Source organism: Cannabis sativa, chromosome 1, assembly GCF_029168945.1.
Source record: "Cannabis sativa cultivar Pink pepper isolate KNU-18-1 chromosome 1, ASM2916894v1, whole genome shotgun sequence".
Classification (NCBI taxonomy): domain Eukaryota; kingdom Viridiplantae; phylum Streptophyta; class Magnoliopsida; order Rosales; family Cannabaceae; genus Cannabis; species Cannabis sativa.
The window spans coordinates 32232019-32251236 of record NC_083601.1 but is presented as its reverse complement, the minus strand read 5'-3'; the positions used below and the strand labels follow the sequence as shown (position 1 = coordinate 32251236).

The 19218-nt window shown below is 36.9% G+C and overlaps 2 protein-coding genes across 2 annotated transcripts; both read left to right on the top strand.

Annotated features, from left to right (window-relative positions):
- Nucleotides 1–4387: 4387 nt before the first annotated feature.
- LOC115705936 (glycerol-3-phosphate dehydrogenase SDP6, mitochondrial) lies at nt 4388–8987 on the top strand. Its single transcript, XM_030633424.2, has 6 exons — nt 4388–4908; nt 5628–6101; nt 6244–6575; nt 7178–7338; nt 7736–7994; nt 8293–8987. The coding sequence occupies exons 1-6, from the start codon at nt 4542–4544 to the stop codon at nt 8590–8592; spliced, it is 1893 nt and encodes a 630-aa protein (XP_030489284.1). The 5' UTR covers nt 4388–4541; the 3' UTR covers nt 8593–8987.
- Nucleotides 8988–9913: 926 nt separating this feature from the next.
- On the top strand, nt 9914–17847 carry LOC115705943 (putative ribosomal large subunit pseudouridine synthase SVR1, chloroplastic). Its single transcript, XM_030633432.2, has 10 exons — nt 9914–10528; nt 11142–11221; nt 11351–11451; nt 11557–11623; nt 11793–11886; nt 11982–12030; nt 15785–15935; nt 16494–16550; nt 17171–17226; nt 17325–17847. Exons 1-10 carry the CDS (start codon nt 10045–10047, stop codon nt 17383–17385), a joined length of 1200 nt encoding a protein of 399 aa, XP_030489292.2. The 5' UTR covers nt 9914–10044; the 3' UTR covers nt 17386–17847.
- Nucleotides 17848–19218: the final 1371 nt, after the last annotated feature.

Here is a 19218-nt window from a genome sequence, read left to right as displayed (position 1 = left end):
ATAAGCTTTCTAACGATATAAAAATCTTTGGAAACGGATCAATATTGAGAGAGATATGACTATTTTACTAAGACAATAATTTTCAGAAAAAAAAATAAATAAAAACGAGATTTCATAGTTTAACCTAAAAGTTCACAACAATAAGTGGAAGAACTCTCTTACCTCTTGATGACTCTTCTTAATCAGTGCTAGATCTTGAAATCTCAAATTATTAGAATGGTGATGATGATCTCAATGTTATGTTGATGAAAATCATGAGTGTTGTTTGGCGAAGAGAATGAAACAAGAAGGAAAATTATAAATCTTTGATAGGTAGCGAGATGGATAACTTGTAGGATATAGGATTTTATGAGTGTCTTCTCTAAGAATTGTATTCAGGCTGAAAGAAAGAGATTGAGATTGAGTTTTATTTTTCTTAGGGTTAGAGACTCTACATATTACGTATCAAGAATGTGATAGATTTAGGTTTTATAATCTAATTAAATCTATAAAAGAAAATAATAAAATAACCCCTATAATCTGATGCTAATTTAACTCTAAATAGAATAATTAAATAAAAATCTTATTTGTTAGATATAAGTTTTAAATTTGAATTTTAAAACTTAGGGTTTCTATACTAAACTTAACAGGCCGTCACTTTGTAACCTAATTTTGACCCCAATAAAGTTAAATTTACGATAAATCTATTTCTACATAATTGATAGATCTTTGAATTATCTTTCCAACGCCACTGAAATCACCTCAATCCGAGCTCTAGAACTCCAGATATGATCGTTTTAGTAAAACAGTTTTTAATCCTGCGAATTTATCCAAACCTACGAATTTTTAACATTAATTAATTAAACTCACTAAATATATTATAAAACCCTAATGGACCTTCATATTGGGCTTTAATTAAACGATTACTTACTCTGTAAAAATACCATAATATTTTACTTTCGTAGTTAATACAACTTTAACTCTCTAGAAAATTGGTACAACTACTCTAAGCAATAATATCAACTCACTAACAACACAAAGAAACAAGATAATTATCCTCGCTCAATTAATATCCAAAAAAAAAAAAATTAAATACTATTTTAATCTGGATATTACAGAAATTCAAGCTTTTATGTGTGTAGTTGGTGTTGAATTTTGCTCATGTGTTGAGCTTTTATGGATTATTGGTAAATCTGAATTTTGATGCATGTGTGCTATGAGTTTGACTTTTAAATGTGTATATAAACTCTCTATTATGTTGGTTCTTTATCATGGGGAATGATTTTGAGTTTAAGCATGTTTGGGGTACATTTGGATGTATTTTGAGCAATATTTCGAACTGGATTTATAGGGTTTACTGGGTTTAAAACCCAGGGGCCGCGACCCCACTTTTCGGGCGCCGCAGCCCGCCCCTGTTGAGGGTCTGGGTTTCCAACCCAGGTGTCGCGATCCCGTGTGGGGAGTGCTGCGGCCCGCCCCCTTGTTTCTGGGCAAATTTGAACATGATATTTGAATGCTCGTATCTTTGTGATCCGGACTCTGTTTTGGGAGTTCCACATATCGTTGGAAAGCTCGTTCCGAGCTCTATGTGATTATTTGAAATTCTAATGTCAATTTTATAATGTTGTGAAAATGGATTTAGGGATTAACCCTATTTGTGAAACTCAAAAATTGTGACTAGGATTACTGACACTTGGTCAGGATCACTCAGGGATTTAGAATCTCCACATTTGCGAGACATCACGTAAGATAGTAGTTGACACGTAGAGTTATGCGCAGTGGCGCTTATGCTGAATATTATATTTGTGAGTAATTAGAAACTGAGATTAGGGTTATTACCTTAAAGTGAGCAGTTTAGTGGCTTAGAATTATTACTCTAGTAATTGTTAATGTGTAAATATTATGCCATGCTATATATATTGAGATTAAAGATTATGCGTTCAAGGCATAATCTGGTTGGACTTGGTAACTAGAACTGAGATGAACCGTTCTAAGGCCTTATTGTAATTAGAGGTGTGAGCGTAACACGTAGGTCTATGCCACATAAACATATATAGGCGTGTGAGCGTAACACGCAGGTCTATGCTAAATAGACAATAAGTGTAATAGCATGATTATTGATATTTATACTGTCTTGCTGGGCTTGGCTCACGGGTCCTCTATTGTGCTGGAAAGGGTAAATCGGTCACTGATCAGCCATGAGTGCAAGGGCTTGACGATACTTGTACATGTTCGGGCCACACTAGACCAAGTGGATTGGGATCTACCAGTGATGTATTTTGTAACTCTGATTTTGCCGCTTAGGTTAGCTCGTTAAATGAGCTTGTAATATTTTGTGAAAATATTTACGGGATCCCGGAATATGTATCTTGTGGTTTGTAAAGTTTAAAGTTATTACAAGCTTAATTTTCATTTTGTTTCAAATAAAGTTTAAATTTCTCGAGCTTATCCTTCTAGTAATCCCGAATTAGGGGATTGGGGTTTCATAATCGATTCGCGTAGCATGCCTAATAGTTAGGGCGTTACACTATTTGTTTCAACGGTGACCCTCTGTCAAAATTTTTCCTTTATCCAACTCAAAGCTTCTCTAACTCCCATAACCTCGACCATTTCAGGAATTATTTGGCCTACACGACAACAAGTAATTGCCTCAACCAAAGCGCTAACAACATTTCGAGCCACACATGAAACTATAAGTAGCAGTTTCTGAAAGCAAAGCTGCATCAATATTTATCTTTAAATCAGTCCCAACTGGTTCCAACCAACGATCACAACCATCAACAGTAGTGAAGAATGCTACAGTCGGAACCTGGTTACTATCTTGTGCATGAGACCACTAGTCAAGAGAATACTGGGCCAAAATAGACACCCCTTTCAAAGAAGCATAATGTCAACCCTTTCAAATTGATTTTGACATTCTATGTTACAGAGACCTCGATCAAGTCGCTCCATAACTCTATTATTCCCATGCTCATTTCACCAAGTTAAAACATTCTTAATAGAGCTAAAATCAAGCAATTTGCACTCATCAAGTACTTCTTTAAAAGTTTCCATAGCGACTAACCTTCTATTCCTTCTCCTGCTTTTTTAAGCCAGGCTAACTATTTCTTCAAAGTTTCCAATACAAATTCAAGGTCCACTGACTTCTTTTCCAATCTTCCCCAAAAGTTCTCAAGAAAACTTTTGTTGTGATGCATCCAAATTACTATATAAACAAGTCAAAGTTCAAGATAAAAACTCCTTACCTGCAATCTCTGCAACAATGTAACAATGTGGCCAGGAAAGTTTGAATCCACACCTCCTTTCACATTAAAAGGAAACCTCTAGTTAATCTGATATTATTAATCGTCTAATGATAAGTACTAAATTGAAGTTGTTGTTACAAATGCTTTGTTTAAAATTATATGGGCTCGTTTGGTACGTCGTATTACAACGTATTGTATTGTATAGTATTATATTAAATTATATTTCATGTAATATTTTTATGTAAAATTATATGTGGTAATGACTTTTATGGATATTTACGTATATAATATTTTAGTATAAATTAAAATTTAATATAGTTTTATATAAAAATATGATATATAATCCAATTCAATATAATACAATACAACACAATACGACCTAATACAACATACCAAACGAGCCCATAGTATATGTAAAATAATATAAATTTTATCATCTATACTTTAAATTATTCTATTTTTTTTAAACTAATAAAAGTGTTTATAACTATAATACACAATAATTTAAAATAATTCAAACTAAAACTAGCTACAATTTGGAAATATAGAAGAAAAATGTATTAGTATACACATTTATCAAGAATTCACAGTAAATACACCCAATTATCTACAGTTGTCTTTTTGACAAATTATGTGTTCTCTCATCAAAATAGGTAGTTTTTTTTTGAAATTTTGTCCATGTACATATAAAAATAAACAATGAGATTTCCTATTTTTTTTTTTTTTTAATTTTAAAATGGAATGAGTCAATGAGATTTGCTAATTTGGAACAATAAGATTCAATTGAGTAAGTATGATCTAGCTTTTCCTTTTATAGAGTAAAAAAAGTTTAAAAATATTTTATTGATTTGGTTCCCAATGTCTGAATTTTTCCTGTTCCGTATCCTGTCAAATTGACAGGAAGTGTCTTAAATGTGGTCTTATCTTCTTAATCTTAATTTGTTAATTAAAAAATAAACAATAGACGGGGCTAGTTTAGTCATTTTGCGTCTACTACAAAAAACCATGGAATGGAAAAGAGAAAGGGAACGAATAATTAAGTAATAAACAATAGAGGGGGCTAGTTTAGTCATTTTGCGTCTACTACCAAAAACCATGGAATGGAAAAGAGAAAGGGAACGAATAATAAACAAGGGGCCCCACATGACCGCCGAGTTTCCGATTAAAAAGGCATTTGTTTTTCAAAAAGCGCCAAAAAAGGTCAAAATCCTCGTGTACGTTTCCCAACGCTAACACATCTCTCTCTCTCTATTACATCACCCAAAAGAAACTCTCCTTATTCTTCTCTTTACTTTCTCTCTCTACAACTCGTCATCTATGGCCACCGCTACTCGCCTGCGGCGGCTCGGTGCCGCCGCCGCCATAGCTACTGCCTCTGGTGGTGCTCTTATCTTCAATCAGCCTTCGTTCGCCGTTAACGATCGTGGTGGTGGTCCGGCACTCGCCACTGTCAGACAGAAGATCGCCGATTCGAATGCTGTCGTTCCTCCGAGGTCGGTTCAGGAGTCGGCTCTAATCGGAGCCAGCTCTGCCAATCCTTTGGACGTTCTGGTGATTGGTGGTGGTGCCACAGGTTCGGGTGTCGCATTGGATGCTGTCACCAGGGGCCTCCGCGTCGGCCTCGTCGAGCGCGAGGATTTCGCTTCTGGAACTTCTTCGCGCTCTACTAAGCTTATCCATGGAGGTATAGTACTTACGGTTATATCTTTGTTTCATCTAATTGATCAGTTGACTCTGTGTATTTTTTTTTTTTTGTGGGGTGGGGGGAATTGCGTTGTTTTTCTTTCCTGGCTCTCTTATTTGTTTCAAAAGAATAACTTTATTATTTACTGTTGATAGATTATTTGCGAGTGTCTAGAATTTTTGACACTATAATGATTACAGGGTGGAAATTGGACTCGTAAAATAATGGAATGGAAAATATCACCGTTTTTTTTATCATGGTTTAGATTTTACTGGGCATAATCATTGATACCATTGCTTTTAAATAGTCGGCGATTACCGGGGTTTCAGACGAAATGTCATAGTTATATGATTTAGTCATGTTAGTTTTCTCTTCATCCTTTCAGGCTTTCAGCGTTTGTGCCTTTGTTTTTCGTTTATTTTGTTAACATTTTGAAAATTGTTTTCAGTGAAAAGGCATTATATGTATTTTTTCCGAAACGAAACTTGTAGTGAATATATAGTACAAGGGGTTTGAAAAGCACATAAAGCAAATATGTTAACAATGCTCGACCTCATTGAACACCATACTTGACTATGCAAAAGGATGGTTTTTCGAAGAGCTTTAAAGTGTAGATCTTTTCCAAATTGTGTAATTGTCCTATATTTTTTTTTTTACTTTTGTTCATTCTGTATCTTTTTTCTCTTTGTAGACTGCAAACTAACACATTTTTTTTTCAGGAGTTCGATACTTAGAGAAAGCTGTTTTTAATTTTGACTATGGGCAGCTGAAGCTGGTTTTTCATGCTCTTGAGGAGCGTAAACAGGTTATTGAGAATGCACCACACCTTTGTCATGCTTTGCCCTGCATGACACCCTGTTTTGACTGGTTTGAGGTAGTGTACTTCTGGAGTGGATTGAAATTGTATGATTTGGTCGCTGGGGCACGACTTTTACATTTGTCTAGGTATTATTCTGCACAAGAGTCTGTTGAGCTATTCCCCACACTTGCAAGGAAAGGCAAAGATAAAAGCTTGAAGGGCACAGTGGTGTATTATGATGGACAAATGAATGACTCTCGGCTCAATGTTGGTTTGGCCTGTACTGCTGCATTGGCTGGTGCAGCTGTGCTCAACCATGCAGAAGTAGTGTCGTTTTTGAAGGATGAAGTTAGCAACCGGATAGTTGGTGCAAGAATTAGAAACAATCTAACAGGTACAGTGACTGCCCATTTGAAAAGTGGTACTTGAATAGGTCTCATATTGAAGTACATCATCACATATATTTTCCACATTTTAATATTAATTTCTGTTTTCATTACTCCTGTTAAAAGTTCTTACTTTCTTGAGTGAACCAGGTCAAGAGTTTGATACATATGCTAAAGTCATTGTGAATGCTGCCGGACCATTTTGTGACTCTGTCAGAAATTTGGCTGACAAAGAGGCACGGCCTATGATCTGTCCAAGTAGCGGTGTGCATATTGTTCTCCCTGATTATTATTCACCTGAAGGAATGGGTTTGATTGTTCCTAAGACCAAAGATGGCCGTGTTGTTTTTATGCTGCCATGGCTGGGCCGAACTATTGCTGGCACCACAGATTCTAACACTTCCATTACTCTGCTTCCTGAACCACATGAAGATGAGATTCAGTTTATTCTGGATGCCATTTGTGATTACCTTAATGTTAAGGTATGTGAATATGCACAAGGTCACCCATTTCCTTTTGGTGTTTGTGTTTGCATATTTTATTGCACAGCCTTATTTTTTGTTTGGGATAGACTCCTATGTAGTTGATGTATTCATTCAATTCTATCTTGTGAGGTTGTTGAACGTCTTCAAAGAGACAAAATGTTCTTGTTTCTTAGGGAAAAATAAAATAATGACAAACATGACCAGATTAGCATGCACTGACTATGTTTTTGGCGTTCCCATTCTTTTTATTTGACTGTTACATTTGATGTGTTTCTTCATTATACAAACACGCAAAATGTTTCTATCACCTAGACAGATTGTAAAGTTTACAATCATAAAAGTCAAATAGAGACAAGATAGGCAGCTTATTTTCAGCTAATTTGTTTGTTATTTTTTTGACAACTTACTTTAAAGTATCATTGTTTTGAATAAACATATCTATTAAAAAGGGAAAAAGTTAGTGTGGTGGCTGGCTTTTCATGTCTATTAAGTTAAGCTGTGAGAAAGCTTGTTGTATTTGTGATTCAGTTTCTTCTATTTTTCTTTTATTTATATATGAATTGTGCTTGTTGGACTTTAGTAATGCTGGAAAAATGTAGGTACGCCGCACTGATGTTCTTTCTGCTTGGAGTGGTATTCGCCCGTTGGCAGTGGATCCATCAGCAAAAAATACAGAGAGCATTTCAAGGGATCATGTTGTATGTGAAGAATACCCTGGTTTGGTTACAATTACAGGAGGAAAGTGGACTACATACCGCAGGTAACTTTCACTTTGGCATGCTGAACACATAAAGGGGGTTTAGTTTTCACGTATTCACCAGTAGTAGTCACCTCAATACAAGAAAGGTCTTGTTTTCAGGCTTCTTTATATCAAGACATCTAATCCATCAATTTTTTACAGTTTTCTGATGCCTCAATTTGTTTTTTTAAGCTTCATTTTCACGATATCACATGTTCTTAATAGTGTCATGTATCACTACTGATAATAGTGTGTTGCGCATGGAAAATGTTAGAAATGATGCTATTGTGCTCTTGTACAGAACTAGTTTGCAATTGAATGTATTGCAATTCTGTGACCCTGTTTTTCTTTGTTTGTCATGTTGTGACAGCTATTTGTTTTGAGATTTATTTACCCTGTATTACGTGAACTTTTTCAGCATGGCTGAAGATGCAGTTGATGCAGCGATAAAGTCTGGAAAACTGAGCCCAGCAAATGAATGTGTGACTCCAAAGCTACGCATTGTTGGTGGAGATGGATGGGATCCTGCATCCTTTACTGTTCTAGCTCAACAATATATCCGGATGAAGAAGAGTCATGGTGGTAAAGTTGTTCCTGGTGTAATGGACACGGCTGCTGCAAAGCATTTGTCTCAGGCATATGGAACTCTTGCCGAACGAGTTGCTGCCATAGCTCAGGTGGGTTCTCTTTTTTCAACCAACTAGCTACTACATTTAGTTTATTTTTAGGTATTTTTCTTTTCCAAAAATAAAGAAAGACTGGCCCAGGAGAGGTGGTTTAGTATTAAGGCTTTAAGAGGCCCCTTCCTCTGAATTTCTTTAGTTGGAATTCATGTTTCTAATAATTTCTAGATGCTCAGAATATTTAAGTCAATGTATGTGCAAGCATAGATAGTTACTAGTATGCAAATTTCTTAGTTGCTTTTTCATTTATTTTGGTTTCTATTATTACTTAACAATCTTTTACAATTTTCAGAACGAAAATCTAGGGAAGCGACTTGCCCATGGTTACCCCTTTTTAGAAGCTGAGGTTGCCTACTGTGCTAGGAACGAATTCTGTGAATCTGCAGTCGATTTCATCGCTAGGAGATGTCGGCTTGCTTTTCTCGACACTGATGCTGCATCTAGAGCATTGCCAAGAGTAGTTGAAATATTGGCGAGTGAACACAAATGGGATAAGTCTAGAAAGAAGGAAGAAGTTGAGAAGGCTAAACAATTTTTGGAAACATTCAAGTCATCGAAAAATGCCCAGTTCCATGATGGGAAACACTTGTAGTAAGTGGAATTTTCATCTGGTTGATAACTTATCAAATCCAAGATATAAAAACTACATTGCAATCAATGACTTCAGTAGCATTCTTCTATTTGTTGGCTGGCCTCGGGTCTCCTCAGAAATAAGCTTAACTATGAAGGAGCTTGATTTTCACAGATACCATGTTTGATAACATTCCTGGCATTAATTTGGCCAAAAGGAGGCCTTTAGCAGTTTCTTTCTTTCTTATTTATTTATTTATTTTTCTACACAGGCTGATTTGCAATCAATAGCATAATATAGTGCAAAGCCATTTGGTCATAGTTTATTATACAAGGAACTCTATATTCAATGACTTGTGCTTCAGAACTCTATATTCAATAAGCTAATTAATAATATTTTTCATGTGAAATTGAAAATGTTGTAGCCAGGCCTATCTTTTATTCTAAAGTACTCTTTATTTACACAAAGTCTACAGACAGTAGTAGTAACAGTATGCATTTTAATATTCATATTTTCATAGTGGAAGAGCATACTAAAAATGATGCTTGCAATTTTTTCTCCAATAACTTACATTAATCCACATCTTCTAATCACAATTACCGTGTTTATAGTGATGCTTGCAATTTTGTGCGGATAATATCCATTTTATTTTTTTATGTAGTGCTGAAGCAGATCACGTACCAAAACATTACTCATGTTGGGCTGTTACCTTGTTATTAGTGTAATTATATTAGGTCTTAAACATTGATTTAATAAATAATATAAAAAATTATTATTTATTTACAACACACTGCATAAGTTTGTCTAATAGGAATGTTCATTTAAAAATTAGAAATATGCTAAAAGATTTTAATAGTGCTTAATAAAAATAATATTACATAAGAATCTGCCACATAACAGGAGTATCTCTAAAGAGGACTTGTGTCCCATAGGAATAGGAATGCGGTTTTAAAAATAGGTTAATTAAGATTTTTGTTATGCTATCTAAATTTTTAAAACTATTAAGATTGTTGGATTTAAAAATTTTCGTCCAATTTTAATAAAAAAAATCTAATATGCATGAAAGTTCAAGGAGCATAATTTATTACATGTCAAAATTCGAGAAGCATGATTTGGTAGATATCAAAGTATAGAGAGCATGATTTAGTCTATAAATAAATATTGAAATAGTAAAATTGAATGAAATTAGATAAAAGTCTTTAAATCTTATAATTTCAATAGTTCAATCAAAATTTCTAACGGTCAAAAAAATTTATAAAATATAATTTAGTTTATGTTAAAATTAAATTTAAAGGATAAAAATACTAATTATCCTTTAAAATATTACGTGCAAATTTGATTGAAACTGACTACAAAATATCCCAAATCCAAAACAAAATGGTTTTAAACATCATAAAAGAAAAAACTAAATAGACACTATCCGTTAAAACTGTGAAACTGAGATAGAAGAAGAAGAAGAAGAAGAAGAAGAATATGGCGGCTTCTCTCTCTTCTCTCCACCATCTCTCTTCTTCACTTCTATCCATATCCTCCGCCGTCTCTCTCCGTCCCATACGATACATTCTTCCTCGCCTTTCATGCTCTCTTTCTTCTTCTTCTTCTTCTTCTCGCGAGTTCAATATCTCCTTTGCTCCCGCCAAACCCAAGCCCAAACCCCAACTCGAAGACTCCGACCCTCAACTCTCTGGCGTCGATGGTCAGCTCTTCATTCCCTGGATTGTCCGTGGTGAAGATGGAAATCTCAAGTTACAGTCCCATCCTCCCACGCATCTCCTCCAGGCCATGGCCCATGCCGAGACTAAGACCAAGGCTACCACCGCCGCCGCAAAGAAGAAGAAGAAGGAGACTGTTGCGAAGACGACTGAGCCAAAGCATTCCAAGGCTTCGCGAAGGTTCTATAACGAGAATTTTAAAGACTCTGAACAGAGGCTCAGTAAGGTTCTCGCTGCGGCTGGAGGTGATTATTCGAAATTCTCACTCTCTCTTATCTGCAATTCCTTCTGGGATTGTTTATTCGATTTCTGTTGATTATGGGAGAAAATGCTAATTTGGACAGGATTAGGATATTTAGTGGGAAATTGATTCTTTGGAATGATGAAGAATATGAGTGATAGGTTAGTGGATTTTCGTGGAAAATTAGTAGTTTGTAGTGGGAAATTGATTATTTAGTTTTGTGTTGAAATTCAAAGAACTTGGAACTGGAAGTTTGGACTTTGTTTTGTTGAAGGTTTTATGTGGATATTCTATAGTTCTTTTACACCAAAAGCAATATTTGTACTTTACTATGTCTGAAGTGTATATTTTCTTTCTTAAGTTTTGTGTTTTAATCCGAAGTATTGAGGATGTTTTCGACCAAAGGTTATAAATTCTGTCAAATGCAAGTAAAGAGCTTTTCATTTTTCAGTTGAGAAAATGTGTGGTCGATCTTTTGAAGAATTGTACAAGTTCAAGTTGGACTAGTGTGATTTATTTATGTATTTTTAAAAAGAATTTATCTCTGTGGTTGTTGTGTACAGAAATTTGGAAATGTCTTGTGAGTTTTCAATCTTTCACTTTTATTTTCATTTTAGTGGCATCAAGACGAACCAGTGAAGAACTTATTTTTGAAGGCAAGGTGACTGTCAATGGCTCTGTTTGCAAGACTCCTCAGGTCACTTGTTGCTCCTCATCTATTACTAGAATATTTCAACCTGTTAGATGTGAGCTTTTTATTCATGTTTTGAAACTATTGCTCTAACAAAGAGGAGTTCTTCATATTATTTTTCTTGCTGATGAGCAGACTCGAGTTGACCCTGCAAGAGATATGATCTATGTCAATGGAAATCGACTTCCCAAGAGGCTACCACCGAAGGTCTATTTTGCCCTTAACAAGCCAAAAGGGTTTGTCCCTTGTTTAATCCCTGTTTATTCTTTTTTTCCTCTAGAAATTGTTACTTAGAGCCCGGAAATACTTTTATCTAGGATTAATGCAATTATGTTTGACAGGTATATTTGCTCTTCTGGAGAGAAAAAGTCTGTTCTGGGTCTATTTGAGGATTATTTAAAGAGCTGGGTATGCATAACTGAGTTTTATACTTTTTTTTCCTTTTGAATTTGTTATAAAAGACTGTAAATTGAGCTTGTGAACTGAAAGATCCTTTTTCATTAATTAACAGTTAATGTATGTGTTTCACTGAATTTTTTATCATCAAAAATATTGAACTCAAAGTTTGTATTTCCAGGACAAAAGATACCCTGGGCAAACCAAACCACGCTTATTTACTATTGGTCGGCTTGATGTTGCTACAACTGGGTTGATTATAGTGACCAATGATGGTGTGTAGCGCAGCCATTATATGCAAATGTCTTTATGTACCGATTTGTAGCATGATACAGTGATCTAACTTATTCTCAACACTATAACTTCTCAGGAGATTTTGCTCAGAAACTTTCTCATCCATCATCCAACATGTCTAAGGAGTAAGGGCTTGTAAAATATTATTATTTTTAGTGATAAAGGAATTATCATTCTTAACAGTTTCTATAAATTATAGTGAGGTGGAGATTTCTTATGTTAAATCATGTGATTTGATTATTGCTTTTGATAAACACTTCTAAGTTGGTGGTAGATTATTCTTTGCGTTGTTTTTGCTTGTGGAAAAGAATGCTGCATGTATATGATATAACCTGCTGCCTCAATTCTCAGTAACAGATTAACAATGGAAAGTAGAAAGAAACATCACTGTGAGTATTATTGAATTCAAGCAAAAGAGATTACAAGATTGAGCCTATAAGACTCTTGCTGCAGAGAGAGTAATCTCAATACCAGCATAAACCTCATAAACCTCCCAAACAGTACTTTAACAAACTACCATTCTCACTCACAATTACAATCATACCCTTAAACCGTAAAAGACCAAACTACCCTTAAGCAATAGCATTCTTACCTCTCCTAGCATAGGTGAAACGCACTTTGGTCCTAACATTACCCCCCCCTATATCTCGAACCTTGTCCTCAAGGTTGAAAGCAGGAAATTGGTGGCGGATGGTCTCAAACTTCTCCCACGAGGCTTCAAACAAAGGCAAATTCTTCCAACGGATCAAAACATCAACCTCATCACCGGGACCGTTGGTGCCATGGCGCACATTCGGCCTTTCCTCGGGCTCCACTTGCAGTTCCAACTCAGGAGTAAGTTGTGGAGGAAAGGTGGAGGAAGAGGAGGCCGCCCCGATGACGGCTCGGAGGCGAGAGACATGGAAGACGGGGTGTCTTGGCCGCACCTAGGAGGAAGGTCGGCTTGTAGGCCAGCACCAACTCGGCTCAAGACGCGAAAGGGCCCATAGTAGCGGGCTGCCAACTTCTCATTACGACGGACAGCCAATGTCTTCTGTCGGTAGGGACGGAGTTTGACAAACACCAAGTCACCAACCTCAAAACGTACCTCACGACGGTGGGAATCAGCCGTGGTCTTCATGCGATGTTGAGCACGAAGGAGATGCATCTTAAGATCATCCAGGAAGGAGTCCCTATCCTCCAACATAACCAAGAACTCATAGTGTCCCTCGTGAGTCCGAAAAGCGGTCTTAGGCACATCCTCAGGTCGCACCCGAATTTGATGGTACCCTGATTTCAAATCGAGCTTTGAAAAGATCTTGGCTCCATACAACTCGTCAAGAAGCTCATCAATGACCGGTATTGGAAACTTATCCGCAATAGTTTCCTTGTTAAGAGCCCGGTAATCCACACAAAAACGCCAACTCCCATCCTTCTTCTTCACAAGCAAAACAGGACTCGAGAACGGGCTTGTACTAGGTTGACAAATCCCCCCTTGCAACATTTCACACACCAATTTCTCAATCTCCTCTTTCTGCACATGAGGATAACGATAAGGCCGTATACTGATCAGAGCTACTCCGGGGCGAAGGCAAATAGCATGGTCTCGGTGCCGGGGAGGTGGTAGTCGATTTGGCATGTCAAAGATACCCGCGAATCGCTGCAACAACTCAGAAACAGCTGCTGGAATATTCTCCACAGCTCCCACGGTAGTAGTGTGACCAAGCTCCACCCATAAACCTTCATGTTCTTTCTGAATTGTCTTGATCATGGTCTTTAGTGAAACACGAGTCTTGTGGAGGGCGGGATCACCACGCAACTCCACGGTTTGGCCGCCCCTTTTAAATCTCATGACCCCTTCCTTCCAATTATGATAAGTGTCGCCCAAAGTCTCCAACCATTGAACTCCCAAAATTACATCGGTACTTCCCAAGGCCAAAGGTAGAAAATCATCAATAATTTCTACCGTTTGCAATGAGACCGGCACTCCTAAACAAATTCCGCCCGACTTGTCCGGTACCCATTTGAACTCCATATGACTCCGTAGTTGAAATGGGAAGGTTGAGTTTGGTAACCAAGGTTGTAGCTATGAAGTTGTGGGTGGCTCCACTATCAACAAGCACCGTCACCTCCTGGCCATGAACACTCCCCACCAATTTCATAGTTTTTGGAGAAGTCAACCCCACCACAGAATTGAGTGACACTTCCACCACTTGTGCCTCTGTCAAACCTTCTTGCCCATTATCTCCCAACTCCTCCATGGCTGCCAATTCCTCCATATCTTCACATTCATCTTGCACCAAAATAATTTGCAGCTCCGGAGACTTACAATGATGTCCCCGTGTCCAAGGTCCATCACACTTGAAGCAAACTCCTCTAGCTCTTTTCTCTTGCACCTCTGTCTCAGTCAACCGGCGATAACCTTTGCCCATCTCCAATTCTCTTCTCTGGTTATTAGGAGTTGATGCACGTGAGGAATTAAGTGGGTGTTGGAAGGCTTTAGCATTATTTGACCCAATCAGCCCATTAAAGTGTCTTTGGGTGGGTCCAGCTGGGTTCAATGGGTTTAATTTAGTTGGGCTTAATACCGCACTCGACCCCTTTACAAAAGCCCGAATGACCTTTGGGTTAGCTTCCACCACTTCGGCCATCTCCATTGTCTTCTCCAGCCCGACCGGTTCGAGTCGAAGGGTACCTTGTATCTCGGCATTCAGTCCCTTCATGAACGCCGATTCCAAGCCGGCGGTTCGGCCACCGTGCCCGACGACGCCGTCAACGCTTCAAAGCTCGCCGGTATTCTGCTGCAAGTGGACGTCTGTAGTGCCGAGAAATCGATCGTACGCCGATCCTTCGTGAGCTGGAAGGAATCGCCGGAGAAGAAGATCCCTCAATTTGCCCCAACTCCGAATTTCACGGCGACGGTTCTCCCAGCGAAACCAACGAAGGGCGGTCCCTCCAAACACGAGAATCGCGACCTCCGGTTGCTCCTCCGCCGTGAGTCGCCGCAACCCGAAGTATCGTTCGCTCCATACGTCGTGCGTCGGGATCGTGCCGACGAGCAATGGCAATTCAATATTCCTCGGGCGAAATTCGGATCGTCTACCCCCATATCCGCCAACCTCCTCTCGATTTTGATTTCCGATCCAACGGAGCCGTCCGGAGGTTGAACGGATCTCCCAATTGGACTCCGCGGGCCGTCTGTAAGCTCCGTCGCCATTCTCGCCTGTCCGCGGAGGAGCAAGTCCAGCTTCTCACTGATAACGGCAATGCCTCGCTCATGAGATTCCACCCTCTCCTTCATTGAATCCCAATCCCCATGAATTGGTGACTGCGATTCCTCTTCTCCCGACTGAACCGATTCCACCACCTTCTTGGAGCTTCTCGTGTTCGTCATTACCTCCCTCGGATTACCAGCTCTGATACCAAAATGATATAACCTGCTGCCTCAATTCTCAGTAACAGATTAACAATGGAAAGTAGAAAGAAACATCACTGTGAGTATTATTGAATTCAAGCAAAAGAGATTACAAGATTGAGCCTATAAGACTCTTGCTGCAGAGAGAGTAATCTCAATACCAGCATAAACCTCATAAACCTCCCAAACAGTACTTTAACAAACTACCATTCTCACTCACAATTACAATCATACCCTTAAACCGTAAAAGACCAAACTACCCTTAAGCAATAGCATTCTTACCTCTCCTAGCATAGGTGAAACGCACTTTGGTCCTAACAGTATATACAGAAGTCAGAAAGTACGAAGCTGCATATTTTGTTGCAGATTTCAATGCTGATTTGTTCTTTTATCTTTACTTGTACATGTCAACAATATGTTTCTGGGTATAAGTAATTTTTAGTTGCATGTGTATAATTATTAACTTCTTGTGTTTGCTATCTTAGGTATATTGCAACAATTGAAGGCAAAGTTGGCAAGAAGCACTTGATAGCTATCAGTGAGGGAACAGTCATCGATGGTGTTCGTTGTATCCCAGATTCAGTTGAGCTACTACCTGATCAGCCAGATAGACCAAGATCTCGTCTACGTGTAGTGGTATGACATTTTACTAAGTTTTTCAAAACTGTTTTGATGATATGTTTTCTAGCACTTGCTTCTAGTCTAATCCAGTTCCAGGTAATGTATGTTTCCCCATATACAAAAACAATATTTGCTTGCTGTAGGTAGTTTTACTTTCTCAAATCACTTTTTTATTTTGCTGAATGTGGGTGATTTAAGGGATTTTTCTTCTTGTGGTCTCAATTTTTAAACTAAATTCTTCATCATGTGTTATAATATTTTCAATGCTACTGGTCTGGTCCTTTCTGATAATATCGGACTAGTATCACTCCAAATTAGTGCTACAATAAATTAATTTTGAATCTGCCAAGATTTTCTTTATAAGTTAAAGGATGCTTATGAACTGTAAAATAGAAATAGAGAATAAGAATGTGCAAGCTGGACTCGTGTCATACAAAAGACCTTTGTTTGGCTTGGATTCCATCTATAGAATTTGGGAGTTTAATGGATTCATGATGAACAGAACCATGAACCCATTAAACTCCCATGTGATACTACATTCAAAATTCTCATTGACTCTCTAAATTTCTGCAGGTTCATGATGGAAGGAACCATGAAGTACGAGAACTTGTGAAAAATGCTGGACTTGAGGTCAGTTTTAATTTATGAAAGAAGAATTGAGAAGAACTATGCGTTCGAGTGAAAAAACATCATTTTATAATGAACCTCTTTAACATGAAGGGGATCATTTTTTTTTTTTTAAATTCAATTTTTTGAACCAAGGAGCCTTATTAAATAACAAGAACGGACTGCCATTAAAAGAATGAAATTACAAATAGTGAGTGAAGATTATGTTGAAACAACCATCATCTTTGTTGTTCCTTGCTTGGACATATTTACTCCATGTTCAATGATATCTAGTCGTCTGCCTTATACTGTATTATATTAGAGTATGTGTTTCTTTATTTTTCTGTTTCCCCAAGTTTCATGTTTGTTACCAAGGATTTCCTCCGCCACAAAGGAGGGTTCCGAATAAATTTGGGAGGAGGTCAGTCATGGACATGTGACCTTTCTTTTCTTTTTTGCAAAAATATAAAAGATATTTAGTCTTCCATACTCCAATCTTTACTTTCCTGTATGTTTGTTCCTGGACTTGTTTTTATGCATATCATTATTGACTTGTCATATCTGTCACTGGAACAGTTTTATTTTTATGTTTAGTTATTTTCAATCCTATTTATGCTGACTTCTTATGTCTTTACTCAATCCAGATTCATGCATTAAAGCGTGTACGTATTGGTGGTTACCGGCTTCCAACAGATCTTGGGTGATTAATGTTTTCATAATAACTTATATCATGATTGCTCTTACTTTCATTCCAGTTTTACATCAATATCTAACTGTTTCCATGTATTTTAAATTCAGGCTCGGGATGCATATTGAACTAAAACAAGGTGATCTAATGGCTCTTGGTTGGAAGAGTTAGACAAGTTACTGCGTGACTGTTGTTCAGTTTTCTTCATGTTCCGATAGCGTCTTTGAAGTGTGCTATCAGGGAAGTTACCATTACCTTTGAGTGGGAATAGATGAATTAGATCTTGCATCCTCTTGTGGGACAATATACGAATATCTGATGTGGGTTCTATCCCTGTCTACAAGGGTAGTGAAGCTGCTAAAGTCAGTAACAGAGCAAGAGAGGTTCGTTGCGTTTGCAGAGTCTGACATAAAATCTGCCTGTGAAAATTGCTTGGTTGTAAGGTCAATTGTGTCTCAGTATTATACTTCTATTTTAGTTTTCTGGATGCTGGTATAGATTGACTATAACTTCTCACCAAATGAGGCTGTTGCTGAAAGTTCATATGTCATATGTTAAATAAGAAATGAAAATTTTACCTTAAATTCATTGGTTCAATACCATAATAATAAAAGAAAACACTTTTTTTTGTCACTTTATACTGATTGGTTTTCTGTATGGTTGTGTTTTTTTTTTATTCATAAGCCTTACACTTCTGGGATAGATTGATGTTTGTGATATTGAAAGCTCATTTTCTTTGTAGCTGCCATCAATTCAAAATTGGAACAGCAAAGATGTCATTTTCGTTGGATGCCATAAGATGTTATAGCATCTTTCTCAGCTACATAATTTTCATATAAATTGATTGGAGATAATGTCGCATCACTAAGAATAAATTTCTAGTTTAACTTTTGAGATATATTACTCGAATGGGAGGATTTTTGTTTTTTAAAGAATATAAGAGCATCTTACTCTGGCAAATGATTTTAAAATATTTCCAATCACTGCAAAGGTGAAAGTTGATACTCATTTTTGTGCTTTTCATCCAATTAAATAAATCAAAAGTCTGCTACATTATAGATAAGCACCCCAATTTTATTATTTAATTTTGCTTTAAAAAGTTGATGGTTATGTTATTTTGTACTTATGAATTGGAAAAAGATGATGACATAAATCAAGTGATATCATTTGTGTTAAATTTTCTAAAATGTTCTAATATACTTTTGTATGTCTACGACATCCACCACATATGCATTATTATTCAGAAAAGAAAAAAGAAAAAAAAAAGTCTATCCTTATGTAATAATGAGCAGATTAGTTATGTTGTCCAAATCATCAGTTGGAATATAATGCTATTTCATTTCACCTTAAAACCGAAATGGAGTATAACAAACAAGTCATTTAGAGGTTAACCACCTTTTTCCTTTGTTGGTTAAAGAATCAATCAAAACAAAACAAAAGGGTATTTATTTACTATTTAGAGATTAATTGTGCTTAGTAAGTTTACACTCCAAATGGAATTTTGGTCAAAGTTTGATGACTCCATAATCATATGTATAATACGTACCAAATGGCATATATCTTAGCTTGCATGAGTTGTGATTGCCGGCCAAAATAAACACAAACAAACAAAACCCCACCATATACCTCTTTCTACTAACAAACAAACAAACAAACAAACATCTCCCTAATTAAACTTACTTACCCTTCTAATCACTTCAACTCGTTTCACTCTCAGTAACAGAGTCAAGTACTAATTAATCTTCCTTCTTGGATTGGTCAAGTCAATTCATTTACTTTAATTAATGAATTGTCATAAATTCAATGCACAATTATTTACTAAAAGTTAGGTACTGCATTTAATACAAAGTTGAAGTCAAACACTTTATTTTTTGTGAATTGGGACGGCAACCTTTTGTCCAAGGCACTATTTATATCTCTATCCTCAATTGTTTCCTTTTCTTTATAAATACATACATACCAAATCTTCTTTTGGTTATTCTTACTAGCTGTCCTAGCATTTGA